Source organism: Drosophila mauritiana, chromosome 2L (assembly GCF_004382145.1).
Source record: "Drosophila mauritiana strain mau12 chromosome 2L, ASM438214v1, whole genome shotgun sequence".
Taxonomy (NCBI): Eukaryota; Metazoa; Arthropoda; class Insecta; order Diptera; family Drosophilidae; genus Drosophila; species Drosophila mauritiana.
In genome coordinates, this window is record NC_046667.1 from 6307898 (window position 1) to 6331470 (window position 23573).

The 23573-nt window shown below is 44.5% G+C and overlaps 5 protein-coding genes across 7 annotated transcripts; 2 read left to right on the forward strand and 3 right to left on the reverse strand.

The window, feature by feature from the left end:
- Positions 1-351: 351 nt before the first annotated feature.
- Positions 352-2468, forward strand: LOC117142638 (protein adenylyltransferase Fic). The gene is made up of 3 exons (XM_033306745.1): positions 352-1499; positions 1560-1763; positions 1823-2468. The coding sequence occupies exons 1-3, from the start codon at positions 619-621 to the stop codon at positions 2214-2216; spliced, it is 1479 nt and encodes a 492-aa protein (XP_033162636.1). The 5' UTR covers positions 352-618; the 3' UTR covers positions 2217-2468.
- Positions 2469-2826: 358 nt separating this feature from the next.
- LOC117142624 (peroxisomal acyl-coenzyme A oxidase 3) lies at positions 2827-6240 on the reverse strand. Of its 2 annotated transcripts, XM_033306734.1 has the most exons (9): positions 5792-6240; positions 5466-5625; positions 5180-5314; positions 4627-5117; positions 4079-4556; positions 3744-4014; positions 3525-3679; positions 3168-3458; positions 2827-3109 (listed from the first exon to the last, which is right to left on the reverse strand). In XM_033306734.1, the coding sequence occupies exons 1-9, from the start codon at positions 5809-5811 to the stop codon at positions 2999-3001; spliced, it is 2112 nt and encodes a 703-aa protein (XP_033162625.1). In that variant the 5' UTR covers positions 5812-6240; the 3' UTR covers positions 2827-2998. The 2 variants fall into 2 exon arrangements, with proteins under 2 accessions (XP_033162625.1, XP_033162618.1); XM_033306727.1 differs by lacking the exon at positions 5792-6240 and having other exon boundaries at positions 5466-5736.
- Positions 6241-6622: 382 nt separating this feature from the next.
- Positions 6623-13831, reverse strand: LOC117150241 (protein real-time). Its single transcript, XM_033317035.1, has 6 exons — positions 13434-13831; positions 9955-10890; positions 9632-9890; positions 9453-9571; positions 8528-8849; positions 6623-7956 (listed from the first exon to the last, which is right to left on the reverse strand). Exons 1-6 carry the CDS (start codon positions 13494-13496, stop codon positions 7676-7678), a joined length of 1980 nt encoding a protein of 659 aa, XP_033172926.1. The 5' UTR covers positions 13497-13831; the 3' UTR covers positions 6623-7675.
- Positions 13832-14234: 403 nt separating this feature from the next.
- On the forward strand, positions 14235-16960 carry LOC117150243 (lysophospholipid acyltransferase 7). Its single transcript, XM_033317039.1, has 6 exons — positions 14235-14600; positions 14662-14782; positions 14843-15035; positions 15260-15411; positions 15462-15838; positions 16089-16960. Exons 1-6 carry the CDS (start codon positions 14389-14391, stop codon positions 16501-16503), a joined length of 1470 nt encoding a protein of 489 aa, XP_033172930.1. The 5' UTR covers positions 14235-14388; the 3' UTR covers positions 16504-16960.
- Positions 16961-17048: 88 nt separating this feature from the next.
- LOC117150245 (RING finger and CHY zinc finger domain-containing protein 1) lies at positions 17049-23482 on the reverse strand. 2 transcript variants are annotated; one of them, XM_033317042.1, is made up of 6 exons: positions 23361-23482; positions 21136-22007; positions 18449-18610; positions 18231-18389; positions 17626-17904; positions 17049-17557 (listed from the first exon to the last, which is right to left on the reverse strand). In XM_033317042.1, exons 2-6 carry the CDS (start codon positions 21724-21726, stop codon positions 17438-17440), a joined length of 1311 nt encoding a protein of 436 aa, XP_033172933.1. In that variant the 5' UTR covers positions 21727-22007; positions 23361-23482; the 3' UTR covers positions 17049-17437. The 2 variants fall into 2 exon arrangements, with proteins under 2 accessions (XP_033172933.1, XP_033172932.1); XM_033317041.1 differs by having other exon boundaries at positions 23339-23482.
- Between the last annotated feature and the right edge of the window lie 91 nt (positions 23483-23573).

The following is a 23573-nucleotide window of genomic DNA, read 5'->3' on the forward strand; positions in this document are numbered from 1 at the left end:
GCGATTTTGCATAATTTATTTCGTTTTAGTTTGTGAGATAGATTGGATAGGTCGCATCAGTTGACGCAACAGTTTTTAAGATAGCAAACTTAAATGAGTTTTAAATTAAATTATTACAAACAAAAATCTGCCCATAAAAGTGAAACAAAATAATTTATCTTATTGCGGGTGTTAAACACCAAACATATTTCTATAATTTCTGAGATAGATTATTCTATATTTTCTAAGCAACTCCGAATAATCTGTTTATATTTTTACAGTTACATGTTGTTAGGATTTTCTATTTTTTCTATTTAAGCTTTCAAAATTTGTTACGAGACTTATTAGTTTTTGTTTTTTAATTTGAATTCAAAATAACATCCACAACGTTCCCAAGTCCACCGTTCCACTGTGGAACATGTGCATGTCGTTGGGATTTCTATCAGAAACGGTCACACGTAAAAAAGAAGAAGAAGAAGCAAGTACGTGGTGCTAGAAGTCAAACAGCAACAACTGCAATATTGCAGATAAACAATTTTGGCCACACGTCTTCCAGCGTTTGGACTCAACGTAACATGTACCTGGCGTGTCAAGTATTCAAAATTCGCGTGAAACACAAAGGAACATAAAGCACTGGCCATGAGCACGGAAGCAGAGCAACCGAGTCCACCTGCTCAGCAGCAAGAGCAGGTGAATCCGCCACTCTGTAAGGCACAAAATCCGAAGCCTGCCCGCCTCTACCGCCTTGTACTGCTCTTCGTCGCTGGCAGCCTGGCGGCCTGGACGTTTCATGCCCTGAGCTCAACGAATCTGGTCTGGAAACTGCGGCAACTACATCATCTACCCACCGCCCACTACCTGCAGACGCGGGACGAGTTCGCACTGTACTCCGTGGAGGAGCTGAATGCATTCAAGGAGTTCTACGACAAGAGCGTCAGCGACAGTGTCGGCGCCAGCTACACGGAGGCGGAGCAGACGAACATCAAGGAGGCGCTGGGGGCCCTGCGAATGGCCCAGGACTTGTACCTGGCGGGGAAGGATGACAAGGCGGCACGACTATTCGAACATGCCCTCGCTCTGGCGCCGCGACACCCGGAAGTCCTGCTGCGCTACGGCGAGTTCCTTGAACACAACCAGCGCAACATCGTGCTGGCGGATCAGTACTACTTTCAGGCTCTGACCATCAGCCCGAGCAACTCCGAGGCACTAGCCAACCGTCAGCGCACGGCAGACGTGGTGCAGAGCCTGGACGAACGCCGCCTGGAATCGCTGGACTCCAAACGAGACGCCCTCTCCGCCATTCACGAGTCCAACGGAGCTCTGCGACGGGCAAAGAAAGAAGCATACTTCCAGCACATTTACCACTCAGTAGGCATTGAGGGCAATACCATGACGCTGGCCCAGACGCGGTCTATCCTAGAGACCCGCATGGCCGTAGACGGCAAATCCATTGACGAGCACAACGAGATCTTGGGCATGGATCTGGCTATGAAGTACATAAACGCTAGCCTGGTGCAAAAGTAAGTTGGAAATTGGATATAGTTAGGCAGTTTGAAACAATCTATCTAAATTGTTCACAGAATTGATATCACTATTAAGGACATCCTCGAGCTGCATCGCAGAGTTCTGGGGCATGTGGACCCAATTGAAGGTGGCGAGTTCCGACGTAACCAGGTGTATGTGGGAGGTCACATACCGCCAGGTCCCGGCGATCTCGCGCTGTTGATGCAGCGTTTCGAACGGTGGCTAAACTCTGAGCATAGTAGCACACTGCATCCTGTCAAGTGAGTATTAAATAGCTTTCCAAGAAAGAATAATCTTAAATGTTACTGCCTCCTTTCAGCTATGCAGCCCTTGCCCACTACAAGTTGGTCCACATTCACCCATTCGTCGATGGAAACGGACGCACCTCACGTCTGCTGATGAACACGCTGTTGATGCGAGCAGGCTACCCGCCAGTGATAATTCCAAAGCAGCAGCGTAGCAAGTACTACCACTTCCTCAAGTTAGCCAACGAGGGCGACATTCGCCCCTTTGTGCGGTTCATCGCTGACTGCACGGAGAAGACGCTAGACCTTTATCTGTGGGCCACCAGCGATCTGCCGCAACAGATCCCTATGCTCATCCAGACGGAAAGCGAGGCTGGTGAGCGTCTGGCTCAAATGCAGTCTCCCAACGTGGCACAAAGGTCATCAATATTAGAATTCTACGAATCCGGGTCTGGAGATATACCGTGACCCATCTAGATGCATTGATATTAGAAAATTCTTTAATTTATTATTTATATGTTTGTGCTATATTCTGTAAATTATTGTAAACTCCGTTTTATCTACATGAGTAGATGGCTTTAGTGAAGAAAAATAACGATGTAATACTGTGATCATATTTAAGCTAAAAGACAACCAAAAATTGTACATAATGCACAATACAACTAACGTGTCCTAATATTTAGTACGATTTTTATAGAATTACATATCCTATAAAACACATACGTCTATAAGTATTTATAAACCCTTTAATATTAGACTATTATGCTAAAGGCTTGATTACTTGAAATTGGGTCTACTTTTTATCGCCGGAAAATGTTTATGGCGACGCTGCTGGTCAACGCATTTCTATTTCAGGCGTACACACTTATTTGCGATTAGAAAAATCAATAATATCAGCTTATCATATGCCAATTTAATTAGATTATTAAATGGTTTCACGTCATCGACGCGACGCCTTTAAGATCACGTCGTGGCACATAACTAAGCATTTAAACAGCGACCAACATTTTTCCCCCTTTGGCTATTTAAATATTTCATTAGAACAGGTCAAAATACATTTTAACAAAAGTCAAGGCGATTAGGAGTCAGTTTAAGCACCGAGTATATTTCTTGGCAAAACAGCAATGGGTAGAGCTTGTAGGTAGAGCTGTGTGCGTAACAAATATCATACTGTGATTTATCAGAATAACTTTGAAAAACTTAACATTAATAATGCACTTGTCCGAATGTGAATGCTTCTTTCTGTAAGCCTACAATTTGGCGCGCTTAAGGTAATCCTTGTAGGTAACATCACGCCACCAATGAGGACGCTCGTAGACACCTGGAGTGGAGACAATCGTGCGCTGCAGATGCTGGTAGACCTGCGAAGGGGATAGAATCTTTAGTAAGAGTTGCAGTTGCTTTTAGGAGATCACTCACGTTTCCATCGCTCATGCCCAGAGGAGAGTTCAGAATAAAGTCTGTGGGAGCAATGGCATCCACCAGGGCAATGGCTTCGTTCTTCAGCAGGGGAAGCAGTGCCAGGATGCCCTGCTCGTACAGCTCCAGTTGGTTGGAGTTTTCGCGGAAGTAGCCACCGCGGTAGAAAGCAGCGGAGTACTTTGTGACCAGGTGGGCGCCATAGAAGGAGAGCACCTGCTGCAGCACCTTCTTCTCAGCAGAATCGGGCAGACCAATTACAAACTTATAGAACACGTAGTAGATGGTGCGCTAAAAAAATGTTAAACTTGTTTAATTTTCGATTTAGTTTGCGGGATTGAAGGGTTGTCATCATACCTCGCCGTAAATAACAGAGAGCTTCTGGGCGGCAAAGACCTGGATGTTGTTCCTCGTCTCAAATGCATCCTTTCCTTCGCGCTGCTGTTCCTCAACTCGTTTCACCGTCGTATCCAGTTGCCAGACGGTAAGCCAGTTAAGGGCATTAAGTAGATCTATAGAAGCGCAATTAAAGCGTGTTACTCTTTTCTTATGTTTGCATAACTAAGAAATACTCACTGAGCGGATCCAAAACTTCGGCAGGAGTTCGCTCCTGACCCTTGCTTTGCAGAATTGCGTCCATATCCTTGAGGAAGGACACAGTCTCCAATGGAGAAACTGCCACGAAGTCGGCATTGTTGCGTCGCAGACTGATCAACCAATTGGACGCTTGCTGGATGAGCGTGTTGTTCTCGCCCTCATAGGTGCAGTTTGCATCGTTGTCGTTGCGAAGTTCGCCCAAGCCGGAAGACTTAAGGTAGCCATGGCCGCCACAGGCCTCACGGCACTCCTGAGATTAAAACAATATAACTGATAAGTAATAGTGGTTATATATATATATAAAGCATTCATACCTGGATGCCATCCCTCGCTGCCCAAGTGGCCACTGGCTTGAGTGCAGATGAGATCGCATGGATCTCCATGCCCGCCTGCGACGTGTCCTCGCCAGTGAAACCCTTCATGGTCAAATCCACGTTCTCTTTGCCTATCCAGAGTGTGGCCACCCGCAAGGCAATTGTGGTGGCCAAGTGGGGGATTAGACGGTATTGCTGTGACTGATACTCGATCACGGGCCACTCCGCCGGGCTATTGGTAGGACCGAACTGGCGTCTGCTGGCCGCATAGCGAGTGGCAATTGTCACAGCCTTGCTCAGAGCCACATAGGTGATAGCAGTGATATTGACGCGACCCACGGAGAGGGCACCCAAGGAGGCGCCAAGGCGCTTACGCTCGTCCTTAATTTTACTGGTGTAGTTGCCCTGCGCATCGATGTCACCGGTCTTGGACAGCAGATTTGCCTTAGGGATACGATACTGGTTGAACATTACAAATCTGCAATGACAAACAAATCGAAATTATTGCTGTTGATTAGTTTTATCAACTGATAGGAGAAAGTACTTGCCCGTTATCAATGCCATTGAGACCGATCTTTTCGCCCATATCGCCGACGGTTACGCCGGGGAATGGAAGCAAGGTACGCTCGTCCCGAATGGGAACAAGGAAGGCCTGCAGGCCCTGGTGCTTGTCATCCGGCACGTACAGCTGGGCGTAGACGATTGCGTGCGTGCAGGTCTTGCCTAGATTACCGACCCAACACTTGGCCGCCTCGAAGTCTGGCGTGTGGATGATAAACTCCTCCCTTTTCACATCGTAGGTGGCACGGGTGCGCATGCCGAGCGCGTTGGTGCCATGAGAAATCTCAGTGAGAGCGTAGGCGCCCAGAATGCGGTTGTCCGCGATCTTGGCTACGTACTTGCCCAGGCGACCAGAACCGTTGGAGACCAGCGTGCTGGGGAACATGCCAGTTGACAGGCCAAACTTGACCGAAGTGCTGAAGTCGTAGCTGAAGATGGCCTGTCCGAAAGCAAGCAGAAGATGCGGGGTTCCCAGGTACTGAAAGAAAGACAGGAGATTTAAGCAGCCACACACTTTTAGGAGAACGTAACGCATCCTACCTCGTTGACGCCGTAGAACTGTTGCTCCCACAGAAGATGCTGCCGCTTGTTGGCCATTTCGCGAGTGCGTTCCAGATCGGATCCCGGCTCCCGCTGGTAGTCGGGGTGCTGCTCCATCCATTGCCACACCTTGTGCTAAAAACGGAGCGGCATGTAAACGAATTACTCAAGTGTGCAGATAAGAAACGGGCGGCGATTAGGCAGCTGGCGGCCTGCAGCTCCGATAGTCTGCACTTCGACCCCGCTGACCATGTACATATGTAACAAACTGGAAATGGTAACGAACCTTCAGCCGTATGTGATCCTCGCCCTCAAGCACCACGTTCATGCGCTTGTAGCAGAAGCTAGCCCGTTCACGGTACTCTTCCAAAGGTCCGCTACGGAAGTCAGGAAAGATCCGTTTGTCATCGTAGATGTTGGCTACAGCCTTCTCCTCCCGGCGGCCGCTGTAATAGTCGCCCAGTGCGGTTAGTAGTGAATTCAGACCGTTTTGGTCACCATCGCCATCGCCTTCTCCGCTCGCCATTGCCCAGAGAACTGGCTCTTGGTGGAATGTTGGATTGGTGGACGCTGTGGTCGCGAGTAGAGGCGATGTGGGGCAGGGGTACTTACTTTGTGCTCAATGCAACCATGTTGGAGTTCGATTCTAGCGACTGGTCTGGCTGCTTCGAATGCTAGGCGCGAAATGCTTGAAAGTCCAGGCACTCGTAACTATTATTGGTAAAATAGCCAATGTCCAATGGCCAGCGGCGATAAGAAGGAATCCGCTTATCCGCACTTCATGGCCAAGTCGCCTTTTAGTGGTTTGCATCCGCCGCGGATAAGATACGGGCCCTAGGAGAATGCGGGATTAGGGCGGCCCGTGCAGGTGGTGGGTGCTGCCTGCGGGTTTCGGAGTTTTCGCTGCCAAAAACATTGCTTTAATTTCCTATCAGCCAACAACAAGCGCGATAAACATAAACAATTTTAACCCAGTTTTTCACCATGCAAGATAACTTGGATTGACGTGACTTAAGCCATGAGGAAGAACGGTGTTATATAAATATAAAATGTGCAATTTTTTAAGCTCTGCTAATATTCATTGAATTTAAGTTTAATTATCTTTAATATTACAATGAAATTTAATGTTTTCCCAAAATGTTTTAACAGGTGGCGTTGCCAGACTTGATTAATGTAGCCAGGGCTGAAATACTTGGACTAAAACATGGCGCGTAATTTGAATATCTTTTTTATAAGAAACGAGTAATTTGCTCACCCAATTTTATTATTATCTATATTTAAAAAAACATGACAATCCACGTTTAAAATATCAAAAGAGCATCCATATCTATACCATACCATTTTAATGGATTCTAAATTCGATTTTATTTATGATTGTTGACTAGTTTATTTTTTTTTTTGAAAAGCCTCCAGCTTCTAAACATCCAATAAAATGCGAATATATACATGTAATTGATCTAATAGCATTTATTTGATTACGTTCTTAATACAACTTACACACTTAGTTAACATGCACTCATTTTTCCTTCGTTATTGGCTTGTCAGTTTATTCTTACAATACACGTCAGATTATTTATAAAACTAAATTGTAAACATCCGCATGGTAATTAGTATTTAATGGAATAAACAATATCCAAGAAGAGACACTAAAGTTGATTTTTTTAATTTAAAAACACTTTGGAGATTGATTGATATAAGCATTTAAAAACGTACAAATGACGGGGTAATTAGTGTGCAATCAAAAACGTTCTGCAGTCGAATGTTTAAAATACAATTTTACGTTTATGATTATAATCTGACGTCTAACTATAACCTACGTGTGTATTTCGAGTTCAAACCCTACATTTCACTCTTTTGTATAAGTTCTGGCTAAAATCCTTGCAATAAGCCATTTCGGCAATTTGTTTATTAAACTAATTAGGTAACACGTAGTTATTGATTACAATTTCAATTTCTCTACTTTCGTTTCAGTGGCTGCGCAATCGCGATAAGTTCCTTAATTGTTGCTAAAAATGTTCCATTAGAAAAAGCTATAAAAATTACGTCGCTTTTACATATATATGTACGCATTAAAACTTCATTTATAGAGCTGCTTACGAAAAATTCAATTTGACGATTAAAATAAAACGTTGCGTGATATTTTGGTGTTGCTCATCTAAACCGCTGATATTTCTAATTTCCTTAAGATTATCAATAATATGAATGCTTGTATATATTGAATGAATATAATAAATTTAAAAGGAAATAAATGGCCTATTTGAGCTAAATACAATTTAAAATCAAACTAACATTTTGCTAAACAACTAAAGACAACTAAAACACAAGATATTACCACTTTTGGTCTTAAAAGAATACGTCCGGCGTTTCAAATAGATTCAGGCTCTTCTCCATCAGGGTGCCCGTGAGAATGTCCTCCCCCATCGCCGCTATGGGCTCCTCCAATGCCGGGGATCTCCATTCGGCGCCGTTCGTTCCGCCATCCCCGGCTTTCTCATATCATCGACTCTGCACCGAGCTGGCCGCCGACGAGTTCGATGAGAACGCCGACTGCAGGCTGGTCATCGAGCCCTTGTAGTTGGCCGAGCTGAGCACCTCGTAGAAGACGTTTAACTGAGCGCCCGATGGACTAAACCAGTGCATCAGATAGCTGTCGTTGTGATGCATCACGTGCGACCCCTGGACGCTCTCCTTGTGCCGGCATATCAGCGTGGGCTCCTCCCGGAAGTAATTGACTCCCTCGACGAAATCCTGCAGATCAAAGTACGAGACGGCGGAATCTGTGGGCAAAGGGCATTTAATTATAAGTAAGCTATCAAGCAAATTATTATTTAATTATAAGGTTCAAAGTACAAAGAGCTTTATAAAATAGGGTTGGTCTTTTGAATCTTACTACATTATCAATCCAAGTATGAAAAGCAATTCCTATCAATAAACCGGAACCAGAATACGCGCCTTATCAATTTAATTGAGCCCTAGCAACAGATACCTTGAAAAGTGTATAAAAATTTGCATAAGGTATATATATAATATTTATATGAGTATATATTGAATTATAAAAGTCAACTATTCAATTTAAATTTGCTTTTAATTTGCCTGGCAACAAGTATTCTTTTCTTTTTGAAAGGGTATATACGTTTCCACTTTCCGAATTTAGCGCTTTTTATCGTGGCTTTGTGTTTTTATATAAGTGTTAAGTAAACAAAAACACCTTCTAATGAGGCAACAACATCGTGATATTCGCACCTTTAAGAGACAACAACACATGCATAGTAACACAAACCAGTTCTCGGAACAAAAGAAAATCAAAAAGCAGCATGAAAACCTTTTGTAAGTGGATTATTAACTCACCATTCTTTTCCGGAAGCTCCTGGGTGACCCGGTAGAGCGTAAAGTGCAGATCGTTGCGCATCACATCAAAGTCCCAGGTGAGCACACTCTTGGGATCCTCGTTCCGGATGAGCAGCTCGTGCGCGAATCCGGCCTTAAGATCCACACTCTTGTACAGATTGCGATGGTCGTGCTGTTGGTTGGCGGATAGTCGCTTGCCTGGAACCAGAGCCTGTGCAGCGGCAGTGGTGGGCAGCTCGGCGGCCGCTTCGTCGTCGTGATCCTCCAGCGAGTTCATCTTGTACAGCGTCTTGGGCACCAGTCCGCCCTCGTGAATCATGGTCTTTGTGGAAAGAGGACAATACGTTAGAGCAGTTTCTGGTGGGCGGGGTCCGTGGCTGTTGGCTTGGACTGAGCACATGTATGACAGCCGCCGGGTGAACAGAGAGATTAAGTGACGTGGACATGGACGCTGGGGCACAATGGAGGAAATATTACAGCAGGAATGTCATGGCTAAGCTGCGCACATGGGCTTGACACAGTTTGCAACAGAACCGCACAGCGAACAAAGTGTGAGAAACAAAAACGAGGAAGTAAGACAAAGGCGGACGAGTACAGTACAATTTGTCGTTGTGGATGGTGACAAACGAAATCGAGAGCAGGAGCAAAATAACAAGAGAGTAGGATGCTTACACAATCGCATTTGGTTAAATAACAATGGCTAAAGTATTTCTGACTGACTTGCTCCACATGCGAGACTAGCTGGTTCTCTGTCTGAGCAGCGCCAGCGAGCCGGAATCAAGGCCGGAACCAGAGGGATAGAGAGGTTACGCACAGATACAATAATAACAGAATATAGTAAGTACGTAGCTACAGATGCAGCAGTAATGGGCTCCCAACCGAAGACGCGCCACCGGAAGTCGTGGCTGCCGCCTTGCTTGCTTACCTTGCACGGTCCGCCCAGGAAGTCCGGCACAATCTCCTCGTCGAGATACTGGGCCAGGCCATCCTTCATGTGTGCACAGTCGGGGCCGTAGAACAGGAACTTGGATCGGGTGTGCTCATCTGCAGGATTTCAAAGCGTTGTTAACAGGGAATTTCTCATGGCGTCCAGTTCAGACTCACCGATAAAAGCGCTAACGATTGTCCATGCAATGGGAAACACTCTGGGCGCTCGCACCACTAGGACACGGCCCATGGTCTCTGGGTAATTGCGCTCCACAGTCTCTATGATGTTGAGCAGGGCTTTGATGCCGGGCCGCCAGAGGTGGCGCATAGAAAGACCCTCCAGATCGACGAGCAGTGACCAGTTGAGGACTGGTTTCTCCAGGCGTTCGGCGGATTCATTGATCTTCTGAATGCCTTCCTCGCAGATGTGCAAAGCCTGTGGCCAAACAAGATATCGTTTAAAAGGAAATATCCGCGATAAGTTACGCAGGCCTGCTTACCAATCGCAGTAGTCCATCCATTCCCAGCGACTTCAGCAGGCCCTTGACGTCCATGTGTCCCAGGCGCAGAATGTAAACGGGTCGACCGTCCTTGTCCAGATGATGCCAGCCGCCCGGAAAGTGTTCCACCACCACGGCCGGCTTGGAGTACTCCGCCAACAGAGCGTCGATTCGATGTTCCCGACGCCAGCGAAGCGAATCGCACAGCATGGCGTAGGCCTGGCTAACGTGCCAGTCCCTGGCTGCTAAGAAACGCAGGATGGTCTGATAACTGGGCACACGCTCCAAGTCATCGACACCATCCAGCATTTTTCGCAGCTCCAGCAGCTTGGACTCCTGCATGGGCGACAGCTGGCCCAGGCTGCGGGCGATGAAGTCGCCGTCCAGCAAGATGCTGTGCTGCTGATCCGAAGCCTGATCGAGGGTCGGTGATTTGGCTGCATCACTGGGCGATGTCCAACGCTCCACGTGCGTGACGCCTTCCTCGCGCAGCTGCCCGATAAAGAACTCAATGATTTCCTTGCCCTTCAGCGTCGTCTGCGTGTACTGCTTCATGCCCATCTTTTCCATCGAGTGCTCGAAACCGAAGAAGTTCTTGATGTCCAGCGTGGCCGACTGGTCAAAGCACGTCCACTCGGAGTTGTCTGGGTGGGCGTAGTAGCGACACCGCTCGAAGATCTCGATGCGCGACGAGAAGCTCTCGTTGACCGCCTCGATGCTCAGCGTGCGGTTGGCCATGTCCAGGAAGTTGTGCTGCAGGAAGTACACATGGTCCACGCCAATCAGCTTCTTGAAGATGTACGGCGCGTCCACCGCCAGCTTGCAGCGCCGGCTCGTGTTCCGCTTGGCACCGTCCTCCAGGGACTCGTCTTTAATGACCTCGCAGTCCAGCACGATGGGCATCTGCGGGCATGTGGGAAAGCGCCGCTCATACGCCTGCAGTAGCAACAAGGGTATCAAGTTAGAAATATGCCAAATGTATACATTTAAGGACTCTCTTTGATAGCTAAGTATTTAGTGATTTCAATCTGCTAGCAACAGTTTTGGTAAGTGTATGTATTTATTTTCTATATTCCGGTTCCCTGCCAAGCGACCTTGAACGCTGGCCAATTTATAACTTGGCCCTGCAGCCATCTATGTACATGCACCCCATCCCGCCCCGTTTTCGCTCATCCTCCGCCAGAGATTGCAGCCAACGTCTCAGAAGCCTTTAACAATTTCGAAGGTCTATTTTTAGCCAATCGTGCCTGGGTTTTCGATGAAAAAGGTCAAATTATTACGGCGGTTGCGAAATATTGTTTCCTATATTTTATATAAATCTATCATATATATAAATAGCTATACTAAATAGCTTATTATGCACTAAAAAAGAATCATCACATACCATATGATATTTGCAATCTTAAAGAAAACTCAAAGCAAACTCTTTGATTAAAGTCAACAGCGCGTATGAGTGATGGATTTAAACTCAATTCGCAAACGCACATTTATTTAATTATTTATTTGGGTATAGCGTAAATACACAAAAACGCAATATTTAAGCAGGTGAGAGCAGTGCCTGAAAATGTTGTTTACTTGTGTTTTCTTCCATATATAATAAATAAAAATTCCCGAATTGCTAATATATTTAGCCAAAAAATTGCATTTACTTATGAACAAACATAGAATAGCTCCATTTATTGAGAAGCATGCTAAACACTGCTGATCAACACGACTATATTATATCAATGATGGGTCAAAACTAGAAAATTATCGCTGTTTCAAAAATTTGCGCAGTTGAAAATCGAACAACCTAATCGCTGCAAAATTTCTTGCTGATTGAACAAATCAATACAATTGAAATAATATATTCAAAAACGCCCACATGTTCTCTTGCATTTAATATTTCGCTGTTTTCATGCAATTGTTGGGTTTACAAATTTAAAATTCTTAGACAAATACATTTTCATTGCGTAAGATCTATTTTATTCTTGTTGCGTCGAACTTCATACCTTGTTTAAAAGCCATAAACAATGAAAATCCAAAATAGATTTTCCATATCGATAATTGTGCAATCTAAAGGCGTGAATCTAGATACTGAAGTATCGAAGTACATATCATAATTCTATCTAGTGGTGGCGAGTCCTTGATGCTAGTGCAAAGGTCATAAATCGCTGTGTGGATATTCATGATGATATTCATGTGGATATTCACACGTTGAATAATTTAGTGTGCGGTGGGAGCCATCCAACACGTAGCGACTCCTCACCGACATGGACATGTCTTCCAATATCCATATTTTTCCCAGACCCAGCCAGCAAACTGTGTCGTTGGCACTGGGAGTCCTTAATTATTCAGATAGGCTGACTTAATTGTCCAGGAGGTCGGTAATAGTCTAAAATGCTGAACTTTGCCTGCATCTTTGGGGACATGCGAGTGGACAGGTGTCTTTTCGTGCGACTCATAAATGTTGCTTAAATATCATTGTTATAGATTTTAAGTTCCCCCTGCCGGTGACGTACGTAGAATAAATGTTTGACCTTTGACATTTGAGACTTTTAAGTTTCTGTCACGAAAAGCGCTTTCTTACTTCTGTCTACAAGGGAAAACATAATAAACACTCAAAGTATCGAATATCCATAATAGGCTTTTCATTTTAGGTGATTTGCGTTGGGACTACAAATTTAGTCATTAGTTTAAAAGTCCAAAATATGACTGTTTAGTTATTTTAAGTACAAAAAAGAGCACTTAAAGCGACTTCTGTTGCTTAAATAAACTTTTTAGGTAAAAAATACTGGCACAACCAACAGTTTGTTTTCTTATCAGTCGGTGGAAAGGCAAAAAATAAAATGATTTTAAAAGGAAATAGAAGTAGGAGGGGGAAAAGCTTCAATAAAAAAGACAACCATTTTTTATCTTATAAATTTATTACCCCAGTTGCGAAGCTCTATCAATACTAATTGTTAAAACATTCAAAAAGGCGCATTATGTAAATTAAAGAACCAATTTCTCCAAGTCAATGATGATGAGGCTAAAACGCAAAGCTGGACGCAAACAATCAGTAGATTAATAAAAATAAATGGAAAATTCACAAACAAGTCGTTTCAACCGATCCGCCCCCCTCTCTCCCACAAACTATTTACACACGCACACACGTACATGCCGTGTGTATTATTCAATTGGATAAAGAATTTATCTCTATCTCGCTCTTCGGGCGCAACTGCGAAAGAGAGAGCGCGGTGGGTGGCGGGAGGAATTGCTGTCCAAGGTTAATTTTATTTATCTGCAGTTTGGATTTGAATAAATGAAGCAACTGTCTGAGCGGAAACAACCATACAGACTGACCCTTTGCGAGTCGCTGTGAATTAGTGGCTATGCCATCGCATAATGCACAATTTAAACTTAAATTGATGGGTATGTGTAAACAGGCAGTGGGACACGCCTATAAGGCCGCCCACTCCACACGACGAAATGGAGAGGGGAGAATGCAATGTACACACCTTCATCACCAGCTCAAAAGGATATTTGTAGACGCGAACGGGGGACTGGAATTTTTGTACCATCTTGCTGCCTTTCAAACGTCCGTTCCGTGTTTTTTATTTCGAATTTTCGTTGCACTGATTGTGGAGTTCGCACTGTTTAAAAAATCAATTTTCACTCTGCGCTTTTCCGTTGCAGTATAGTGGGCGCGCGGGGGCGGGGAAGGTGACCAAACTTGGGCACTGATTACCGAGCTGGGTTTGTTTTTTTGTTCGTGACAGTTCACGCCACTGCTATTTATTTCACTGAGTTGTGTCTGGTATCCGTTGGCTCCTAGCGTAGGAGTTCTAGAGAACCGCCTGGCCGTGGAAAACAGAGAAAGCCTTTCTCCCAGTTTGATTAACAGACGCCAATGGTGTGACCGCTTTTCGCTAGGAGGCATTCGCCCTGGAAAAATACCCGATGAATACCGAAGCTGGTTTACTGTATCCAGGGATTACAATGCACTTGAAATATGCAGTTCACACACGGGCGCTTGAAAGTGCTGATGCAAAGCGTTCACACCGACTGTAGTATATGCAAAAACTGCAAATGGACAAATTTAAATAAAGCAAACCGCATAAAAACGAAAATGAATTACTGGCGAAAGCTAACTAACTGGCGTAAAAAACATAGTGGAATAATTTTGAATACTTATGCATGCGACATCTCTCGGTAAGTCTATGCATTCTGAACCTTTTTTAAAGCGACATCTGTAGTAATTTCTATGCATTATCAGTTCTGCTACTGCAGTTGTATTGGACTTAAATGTATTTTTGTTAAATTTATTAGATATAAACAATAAATAATATCGCGAAAATACCGTTAAGCGATAGGTGACCGTCATAGGAGTGGCAACACTGGCTGCACTGCCTCTGCGGAGCGGATAAAACAAATCAAAAATCAATAGCCGGGCGATCGAGTACCCACTGCAGGATGAGCATCGACGACGTCATCTATGTGATCTGCCTGCTGGGCTGCATAGGAGCCGGCAGCTATGTGAAGAAGATCGCGGACGAGGGCCAGCGCAAGCTGGTGTCCACTGCGCTGGGCGTTCTTGTGGTTGTCATTGTCTCGGGGCTCCACAGCCTGCACTGCTTTGTTTCCCTGGCACTGGGCACGGCCGCCGTGCTCCTGGTGCACCCGAGGTAAGTTGATGGTCCTGAACCTGCGTAAAATTTCAAATACTACTACTTCTCCCTATTCCAGCAAGGGTCACCTGGTCACGTTTGCGGTCATGTTTGGGTACCTGGTGTTCTTCCGCATTTTCGACTTCTACCTAGGCATTCCCGGCCACACGAACATGATACAAATGATACTAACATTGAAGGTGGGTTGCATAACCATCTAATCATTGCCATAACTTGACTCGTCATCCTTGCATCGGCAGGTTTCGGGCATTGCCTTCGAGAAGACTGCCGCCTGGAAGCGGCTGCAGGCGCACGACGAGCAGAAGAAGAACGACCAGCGGGATGTGCACCAGGAGAGTCCAATCGAGATCACCGACTACGATGTGGAACTACAGAACCTGAGTGCCGCTGAGGTCCTGCACTACAGTTTCAACTACATTGGAGTTCTTACAGGTGAAGATCGGAGTAGATTCAACCTAGTTTCCTATCCACAAGCATTAAAAATGTCTGTCTAGTCACAACGCAAGTAGATACCAAAGTCCAATTCAATTGCTGATTGTAAAACATTACGCACACATGCATATAATCGATTTCAATCGCATCAATATTATCATCAGTATATTATCTACTTGTAAATCTGGATTTAAAGCGGAACCACTAATGTTCCTTTATGGCAGGTCCTTATTATCGGTATCGCACATACAGGGACTACTTTGAGATGCCGTTCAAAACCCACGCTCCAACTGTTGAAGCCACCCTGGAGAAGCTGAAGTACGCCGTCTTCTACTGCGCATTATACCTGGCAACCAACTACATGTGGCCACTGGATGTGAGTGCTTAAGCACGCCGCTAAACATTACTAAATTGACTACTTTTCAGTATGCGTTGAGTGATGAGTTCTTCAACGATCGCTCCTTTGTGTACCGTTTGCTGTACGTGTGGCCCACGTTCTTCACATTCCGAGCTCGCATCTACACCGGACTGACCCTCAGCGAATGTGTCTGCACAATGGCCGGCTTCGGAGCCTATCCGGATGAATCCGATCCCAACAATGGCGAGGGTCCTCGGAAACGCTATCAGCACCTAAAGCGCGACGCCGATAAGCACACCTACAACTTCACAACGATTGTGAACACCAGGGTTCTGGAGGTGGAAAGATGCTGGACCTTCCGCGAGGGCATGAAGCACTGGAATGTGTGCGTCCAGTATTGGTTGGCTGTCAATGTGTATAAACTCTTCCCCAGCAAGAAATACAGGTGCGTATAAAAATTTGGATGTTCTATGAAACTAAATAGTTCGATTACTCCACGTCGAAGTTCAAATGTTAACTTGTTTCATAGAATCGTAGTTTTTGTTGTTTTACTGCTTGCTTCTCGTATTACTCTTGTCGTTGTTGTTCTTTCCCTTTGCTACTGCTCGCAGGGTTGGCAGGTATTCCTAGTAGTTACCTTAACTATAAGCTTGGCTTATGTTCCGCCTACTAATTAGCTTTTGTGATCTTCCTAGGACTGGCGCCACTTTGCTGTGCTCTGCCTACTGGCACGGATTCCGGCCGGGACACTACTTCTGCATCATGGGTGCTCCCTTCTACGTTTCCCTGGAGGACATGTGGGATAAGTTGGTGCGCAAGAGTGCCACCGGCACCAGCAGGAGGGTAATCGATGTCACCTTCTGGATCTTCAAGTGGTTCGCCTTTAGCTACTTGGGCGAGGCCTTCCTGCTCTCCTCCTTTGGCAACATCTGGCGGTTCTATAGCTCGGTCTATCATATTGGCTACATCAGTTGGGCGGTCATGACTGCGTTAGGCTTTTACCTCACCAGTCAGAGGAAAGCGGCCGAACGTAGAAAGAAGCGCGCGGCAGAGAAAGCAGCTGGCGGAGATGGAATCGCTGCCGCAATAGAGAAGGAGAAGGCGCAGTAGAGTGTCCAGTTTGTTGGCAGCAATCCTAATTGGTAGTTTCCATTCAAACACTTCCTTTAAGTTTTCCAATAGATATTCTATGGGGGGAAACTAAAATATTCTTCCTTTCTTCTTCCTTTAAATTGTATACTATGATGATCAAACGAATTTTCTTCTTAGATATGTTATTCTCCACAGAATAGAATAATAAGTCACCATTTTAATTATGTTCAGAGTGGTCTTGTTACGCCTTCTACCCGCTTCCATCCGCACTTCCTCTGGGGAAGGTGATGATATTGATATTGATAAAATCTAAAATTAGACGCTTAAAAGTTACTAAAGAGAGAATTATAGATATATATTTTAACCAAAGCCTAGAAAATGGAGTCAAAAGTTATAGAAATATTAAATCCCGATATGATCATTCAATTTTAAACTATAATGCATATAAAAGGAAATACAATAAAGTTCCCTTTTTGTACGTTTACTTTTTATTCTTGGCAACGAAGTTTGCAATGTGTACAGAGAAATTCGAGATTTATACAAAATAATTTTTGCAAAATAGAATACTTGAAATTCGAGTGAAAATTTGAATTTACCAATGTATGTTGTGTATAAAAAAAATCTATAGATTTAAAAACTCAATTAGGGTAAAATGTTTTTAAATGCCTATTACGATTGAAACTAACTATTTGCATTAAACCTAATTGATATTTGTAAATCGAAAGGGGTTCAGGCAACGTTTAAATCATTAAGGGAGCCTTTTGTTTGTGTTTGTATGGTTTAATATTCGATACCAGCTCGAATTTGATTTAAATTCAATGCGTTTCGATTTCAGTTGTTGTGTTGTCTTGAGCTAACAAATCAGTGTCCTCAGATGTGTGGATAGCATGGCAAGAGGTTTCCTGTTGCTGATGCGAATATGGATGCTGATGTGGTTTAAATCAGTTGGATATCACGCCGAAGATGGCTCATCTGTGACCAGGGACAGGCGGCGCTTAACATCCTGCGTTGTGTTGTAGGCGCCGCAATGGACACACTTGAGTCCGATGAAGTGGAATTTGGTTTTTGAAGTCTGTAATGAAGTGGGTAAGGTTATAAGAGCTTTTCAAAAATGTAAATATTATATATATATAGTCGTACCTTGTGACAATCGTTGCAGAAAATGTGTACTAGCTGATTCTCGTACTTCAGTGGCAACGGCATGCGCTCCGCCTGGTCGTCCAAGTACACCCACAGCGCCGTCATGTCAATCAGCGAGGTCTGGCAGGTGGGACAGGTGTAGTGGCCGGAGGCCAGCAGCTGGTCGAAGCACATCCTGTGCAGCAGGTGTCCGCAGTCGGGAATGTGGCAGGGTATGCGCGAGGTGTGGATGTCGCCCAGGCACACGGGGCAGTGCGATCGCGAGATGTTCTCCACGCACTGCGGGAAAATAGACACGTTGTCAATTAGCAAGGATTTAGCGCAATCAGCCATGCCAGTCTTTGGCCCAATTCGCTGCCAATTAATGAAGTCATTCCTTCAACACATTTGACACTCATATCCACTCAACTGGATCGCAGATCACGGATCGCTACATATAGCAATTAGGCAACCGGTTTTGGTAATGAATTGACAAAAAAAAAGTTAATGTGCCAGCCAGCTGGCTGTTTCTTTGATTTGCTTTCGAATCGCGGAGGTCAGCATTCCCACTTACAGGCCAAAACTTTATCAGGCGCAGTGGAGTGCAAACTGTAGTTCCAACTCACCCGGTGGCCATCGATCTTCAGTTGAATAGGTAGGCACATGTTGCACACCTCGCAGTGGAAGAAGTTCTCCGCACCTCCAATGCGACAAATCCCACATCCGTGACAGTGGTACTGCTGCTTGTCCGCATCATCGAAGAGGTTGCAGATCAGACAGGTGTACTGTAAGTACATCAAAATGATATTACTGTGATTTTTGGACACCTGGATGGATATCTTACCTTGCCAAAACGCACGCCGCAATTGAGGCACTGCTCCCGCACCGTCTGCCGCGTATTGCACTCGGAGCATATTAGTTCGGTGAGCGTTTTGCGATCGAAGTGATGCGTCTCGTTCTCGTCGTGGCAAAATCGGCACTTGTAGAACTTGTTGCAACAAGGCGTCTGCGAAAGATATAGATGCGTGATCAGAATGAGACCAAATTAGTGCTGGAAAGAAATCGCTGATCAAAAAAATTCCACTTTAAATGGAGCTGGGATTGCTCCCCGCCACCTACTCCCCCAGTCAAGGACTACAAAAAACGTATTATCGCGCGGCAATTAGCACGACTCCTAACTCCCAAATAGAGTTGCTAATTTAAGAAATCTGCCTGGAAACCGACCAAAAAAAACAAAGGGACCAGTGACGTCTACGTGCCAAAGACAATAACTTAGCATTATCATAAACAAGGCACATGAAACTGGATCGAATTTTGTACGAATTTCGAGTCGAATCAGCGGGTGAATCCCCAATCCGATTGTAAAGATGCCAAAGGTGCTCGTGTCGTTTAATTAGGTGGCTGCTAATTAGTTCACCTGCCGATACACAGCTCGAACTATATGATAAAGTTCGATCAGTTTTGTCTAGAAGATACAGTTTAAAACTATGTTAGTTTATGCCCTTTATTATCTTGTGTAATGTGGTCTATCCTCGAGTTCGGCTTAGTTACAGCCAACACCCAGCTATTTGTATCTGCCAGCCTCGCACACATCTATCTCCACTATCTTTGAGAATTATTTATAACTTAACAACAGTTTTTCGTATACAAGTATTTATTTCAACTCTGCTGCTACTGCTGCGATGATAACACTTGAAGTACAGAACCGACCGGAGAAGAGTCTTCGAATCCGGTTTCTTTGTGTTTCCCCCGCTTTCATTCCTCTGCTTCACTAACGATCGCATTATAATGCTCGTTTGCATCTGCAATTGGCTAACTCCAGACATCTCAAATTTATTTAGCCAAGCCGAAACAAAGCTTCTAAGACAAATTGATACGAGATTCGCGGGAACAGGCGATATCCATGGGGCATTGCTCCACTTGGGGGGATTGCACATACTGCTCTCAGCATTGAGCTTATGTCCACATTCATGTATACATTTATTTCACGCACTGTCGGGCGAAAATAAATATTTGACTATAAAATAAACCAGCTGATTCAACACTCAATGGGCACCTCATTAGTGCACAAAAACCCTCGCTTATCCGAATTTCTCGCGGTGTACAGACGAGCGCAAAAACCTCTACATTCGAATTTTATTAAAATGTGGGACAGATTGAAGCGTGTGTACGGATTTACGTGACATTTTTTGGAAAGTATTGTAAAGCAATAGCGCATGAGACAGAATTTTTGGGGAGTTAATAATTCATATCGCGAATTGGCTGCTTTTCAACAACAAATAAGCACTCACTGCTGTAGGAATTATAAGTGCTTAAATATTTACATGTGACTTTCTTTTTGTTTATTTAATAATCCAGGTCATTCCCAAACAAATCTATCTAATCAAGTGCAGCTGCAGTCTTCTCTGCATGAGATACTTTATATGAAATGGTTACCACTTTCCCCAGCACTACTGAGTTACTTTTCCCACCCCGAACTTCTGTACTTATCACCTCACGATAATTATGCCTGCTGGCTACTACTAATTGTTAAGGTAAAGACCTGAATATAGCCGAGCTACGATTGCTTTATGTGCACACACACCATTTTTAGATGCCCCATAATTTGTTATCCAAACGCGAGCGATCAAGACAAACGCATTGTTTGCCCCGATGAATGGCGAATGGAGGTGTTAACTGGCCAGTGGCCACTCGCCTCCACCGAGAGTTCCTGGAGCATGCTGGCCAGTTAGTTTTTGGACGCCGGACATCGTCAAGCTGTCCACACAAGCCAAACAATTGCCGTGCAAATAGCGATGCCCTCCAATTGAATTCAAATTCCAGTCAGCAGACACAAAAGAATCTTCGCCAAAGGTGTCTGTTTAGAGTTCAGCCACTTTATTTGTTTAGAAACGAATAAATAAAGGTTAAATGCGCCCATTTTCAGGAAGGTAGCTGCGTTGGATAGACTCGCACACAGATAGATGGATAGATGGGCACACAAATGCCATTTAGAGGCGCCATCATAATCTTCTTGAAAATTTTCCAAATGGGTGGAAAATTTAATAGCTTTCTCACTTTGAAATTATATATTTATTTTTAGGGTTCATTTTATTTAAGCTGATAAAAGAGAAATGATTGATCCGCTTTCTAATTGTGGCATAGGGGTTCCAATTACATAATTCTTTTTCTGATGACCCACGAATTGAACTATACCCGTATAAAATAAAAAAACTTTCAAAATTGAAGTTTGTTCTTATAACACATAAGTTGAATGGTTTCAAATTGAGGTTTGAATAAAATAATCTTAGTACAAACAATAATGATAAATACATGGATCCGTCTAGTAATTCTACGAACATCTATCTACTCATCTTAAGAATGGATATAGATATTAAGATACAAAAAAAAAAGATACAATTAAAATTTGTTTTATATAAATAATCAAAGAAGTCAAAGTTTCTGGGACCTTCACTTTTATGTAATGCTTGGAAAAACATCCGTAGTACCCATAGATGATATAAATGGAGTTGGACTCCCTGTTGCACTTACCACGAACATGGCCCGCCGCTTGTAGTGAGCGCATCCGAAGCGCAATGACTCCGGAGTTGTTGGCTGCGCACCGCTGATGTTGCTGCTGCACTTGTTGCTGCTGCAGTTGTTGCTGTTGCAGCTGCCGTCGCTGCTGCTGCTGCTGCTGATGCACGATGGCTGTGCATGTTGCTGAACCTCCGCGGCGGTGTTACGTGAGCATGGTGCAATGCGATGGAGCTGGTCCTCCTCCATGGGCTCCGCCATGCCATCGCAATTGAGACTCGGCGTCGATTTGCATCTTCGCAGCTTGGCGTGCGCTGGATGATACTTGCCCGTCATCGTTGTGGGCGGCACAATCAGCTGGTGTTGCTGGTGGAGATGGGGATGGGTGTGGAGATGGGTATGTGGCTGCTGCGCTATCTGAGCAAGTGGAAGCAAAGCGAGCAGAGCAGCCTCCGCTGAGGTCGTCGTTGCTGGCGATGAATTTAAATTGACTTGATTGGGCTCCTTTGTATTGGTAACTATTTGTACATCGATGCCGCCGCCGTCCATGTATCTGTTGTGGTTTTCATTTAGCGATATTCGGCGCGTTCGCTGGCGGTTCTTCATTTTGCTGCAGGAGCTAACTCTATGTATGTATGTACGTCTATAAGTGATTTTCCACTATGCCTCCCAGCTGCAGTGGTCGTGGTTAATTGTTGGCTCTTCAATTGCCGCCGCGGAGCATTTAAATTACTGGCCGATGCTGTTGTCGATGTTCCACATGTAGACTTTGTATCCGTACTCAAAAAACCGACTGTCCGGTTTCCCTTTTCACGCGATCGCAACTAACTTTCGTTTGTCCAGCTCATCCTTGGGTATTCATGGGCTCGCACAGGTGACACACTCGGCTGAAGCGATTGAAAAGTGTGGGAAAGTGGTAAGTATTCCATTGGCAGGCCATTTCTCACACTCCGTTCGATCAGATTAGAGTCTAAGCCGGGTTAAACCCCCCACATCCCACACAATGTTTGACACACAAATGAAACTACCGAGGCGGCGTATTTGCATTTCAATGTTTCCCAGTCCCCGACTGCGAAAGGCCATCTAAACTAGATAACGACTATCTTGATGTTCACTCCGTTTTCTTAGCCGTCGCGCACTGTACACATCGTACAATGGGGGGCAAGAAAATAGCAGTGAGAACAGATAGTAGTAAGGGTATGTACGAGATTATCAAATAAAAGATCACCTATGATGACTTTCTTCCATTTCTGTATAGTTTTCAAATCATTATAAAATGTTAATTAACCTGTTAAGAACCCAAATATGTGCATATGAATCTACGCATTAGTACTACTATCTTGGCCGCTGCTGTTTTTGGATGGGACCTTGTGCCATGTGAGCGGCAGCATATAAATCGCTTGCTTAGCCTGCAGGTCGCCAAAAACGTTCACAGCTCCACGGATTGGGAATCGCAGTGCCTTGGCACACGGTGCGGATGATGAATGAAATTGCTAATTGTTAACACAACTTTCGCTCATCAGCTGTTGCTGCAAGTCGCTGTTGCATGTAGTTGGTGCACATACAGATGCCGCCAAAGGAGGAACTACCAGCTATACACAAATGTATATACATATATATACTTTTATTTGCACAGCGCGGCGAGCTGCAAAATCGTTGCCGAATCTTGTTTGCTCAGATTGTTATTCGCATTTTCTGCGCCGGGGAGCTGGGACCGACAATAAATATTGAAAGTGTGCTAAAATTACAAACGCAAGGCGATTAAGGCAGCCTCGCCGGAAAACCAGTCGGCGAAAAGAACGCAAGTTTGAACTCGATTCAATTCGGTATTCATGTTTACGCACGCACGCACTCACGCACACACATGCACGCGTCGATCGGGCGGACAAATGCATTAAGTAATGTCACGATCTGGCTAATCGGTTTCTAAAAGTTTCCAATCCACATCCAAACCGCCTTCAAATCGCAGTTTGGGCGTATATATACATATGTATATATGCACATTCATTCATTTACCAAAATCTATACGGCCAAATTTATATAGGATTTTTAAAATCAATTTCTCGTTTAACGTGTTTTTCGTTTTTGTTTTGTTTCGGAGTTTTTTAAGTTCCCTCTTCTTGACTTTTATCAAGCGCTCATTGTGATATCCGCAGAAACTCTGCCTTTAATTATGATTTAGCCATTTGTTAATTATACGACACATATGTTTGCATACTTGAAAGTGAAACAACACACACCAGCCGCACGAAGGAGATCGCAGCTCGAAATCGTCAATTGAATTAAAGAGCCACGACAATCTAAAACCGCGTTCCACTCGTGCACCCGGATTCCGCAGACTCGTCCGGCGCGAGTTTCGACTTCCAACTGGCAACGGAAGTTAGCCACTTGTTGCTCCCAGCCACTCTGCCGGAGCTTTTCTTCGCTCCGGAGCTTAAAGCTCTACAGCGGAG

Bases quoted from the DNA above. Each gene is read 5' to 3' on its own strand.
- LOC117150241 (XM_033317035.1), bottom strand. From the start codon at position 13,496: ATGGTACAAAAATTCCAGTCCCCCGTTCGCGTCTACAAATATCCTTTT. The intron at 10,891-13,433 runs GTGTGTACATTG...TTGCTACTGCAG, and splicing joins CTTTTGAGCTGGTGATGAAG to GCGTATGAGCGGCGCTTTCC. The intron at 7,957-8,527 runs GTGAGTTAATAA...CTTTGCCCACAG, and splicing joins GGAGCTTCCGGAAAAGAATG to ATTCCGCCGTCTCGTACTTT.
- LOC117150245 (XM_033317042.1), bottom strand. From the start codon at position 21,726: ATGAAGAACCGCCAGCGAACGCGCCGAATATCGCTAAATGAAAACCAC. The intron at 18,611-21,135 runs GTAAGTGCAACA...TATCTTTCGCAG, and splicing joins AGCGGCGGGCCATGTTCGTG to ACGCCTTGTTGCAACAAGTT. The intron at 17,905-18,230 runs GTGAGTTGGAAC...ATTTTCCCGCAG, and splicing joins TGAAGATCGATGGCCACCGG to TGCGTGGAGAACATCTCGCG.
- LOC117142638 (XM_033306745.1), top strand. From the start codon at position 619: ATGAGCACGGAAGCAGAGCAACCGAGTCCACCTGCTCAGCAGCAAGAG. The intron at 1,500-1,559 runs GTAAGTTGGAAA...AATTGTTCACAG, and splicing joins AACGCTAGCCTGGTGCAAAA to AATTGATATCACTATTAAGG. The intron at 1,764-1,822 runs GTGAGTATTAAA...GCCTCCTTTCAG, and splicing joins AGCACACTGCATCCTGTCAA to CTATGCAGCCCTTGCCCACT.
- LOC117150243 (XM_033317039.1), top strand. From the start codon at position 14,389: ATGAGCATCGACGACGTCATCTATGTGATCTGCCTGCTGGGCTGCATA. The intron at 14,601-14,661 runs GTAAGTTGATGG...TCCCTATTCCAG, and splicing joins GTGCTCCTGGTGCACCCGAG to CAAGGGTCACCTGGTCACGT. The intron at 15,036-15,259 runs GTGAAGATCGGA...CCTTTATGGCAG, and splicing joins CTACATTGGAGTTCTTACAG to GTCCTTATTATCGGTATCGC.
- LOC117142624 (XM_033306727.1), bottom strand. From the start codon at position 5,705: ATGGCGAGCGGAGAAGGCGATGGCGATGGTGACCAAAACGGTCTGAAT. The intron at 4,557-4,626 runs GCAAGTACTTTC...TTGTCATTGCAG, and splicing joins CTCAATGGCATTGATAACGG to ATTTGTAATGTTCAACCAGT. The intron at 3,459-3,524 runs GTATGATGACAA...ACATTTTTTTAG, and splicing joins TCTCTGTTATTTACGGCGAG to CGCACCATCTACTACGTGTT.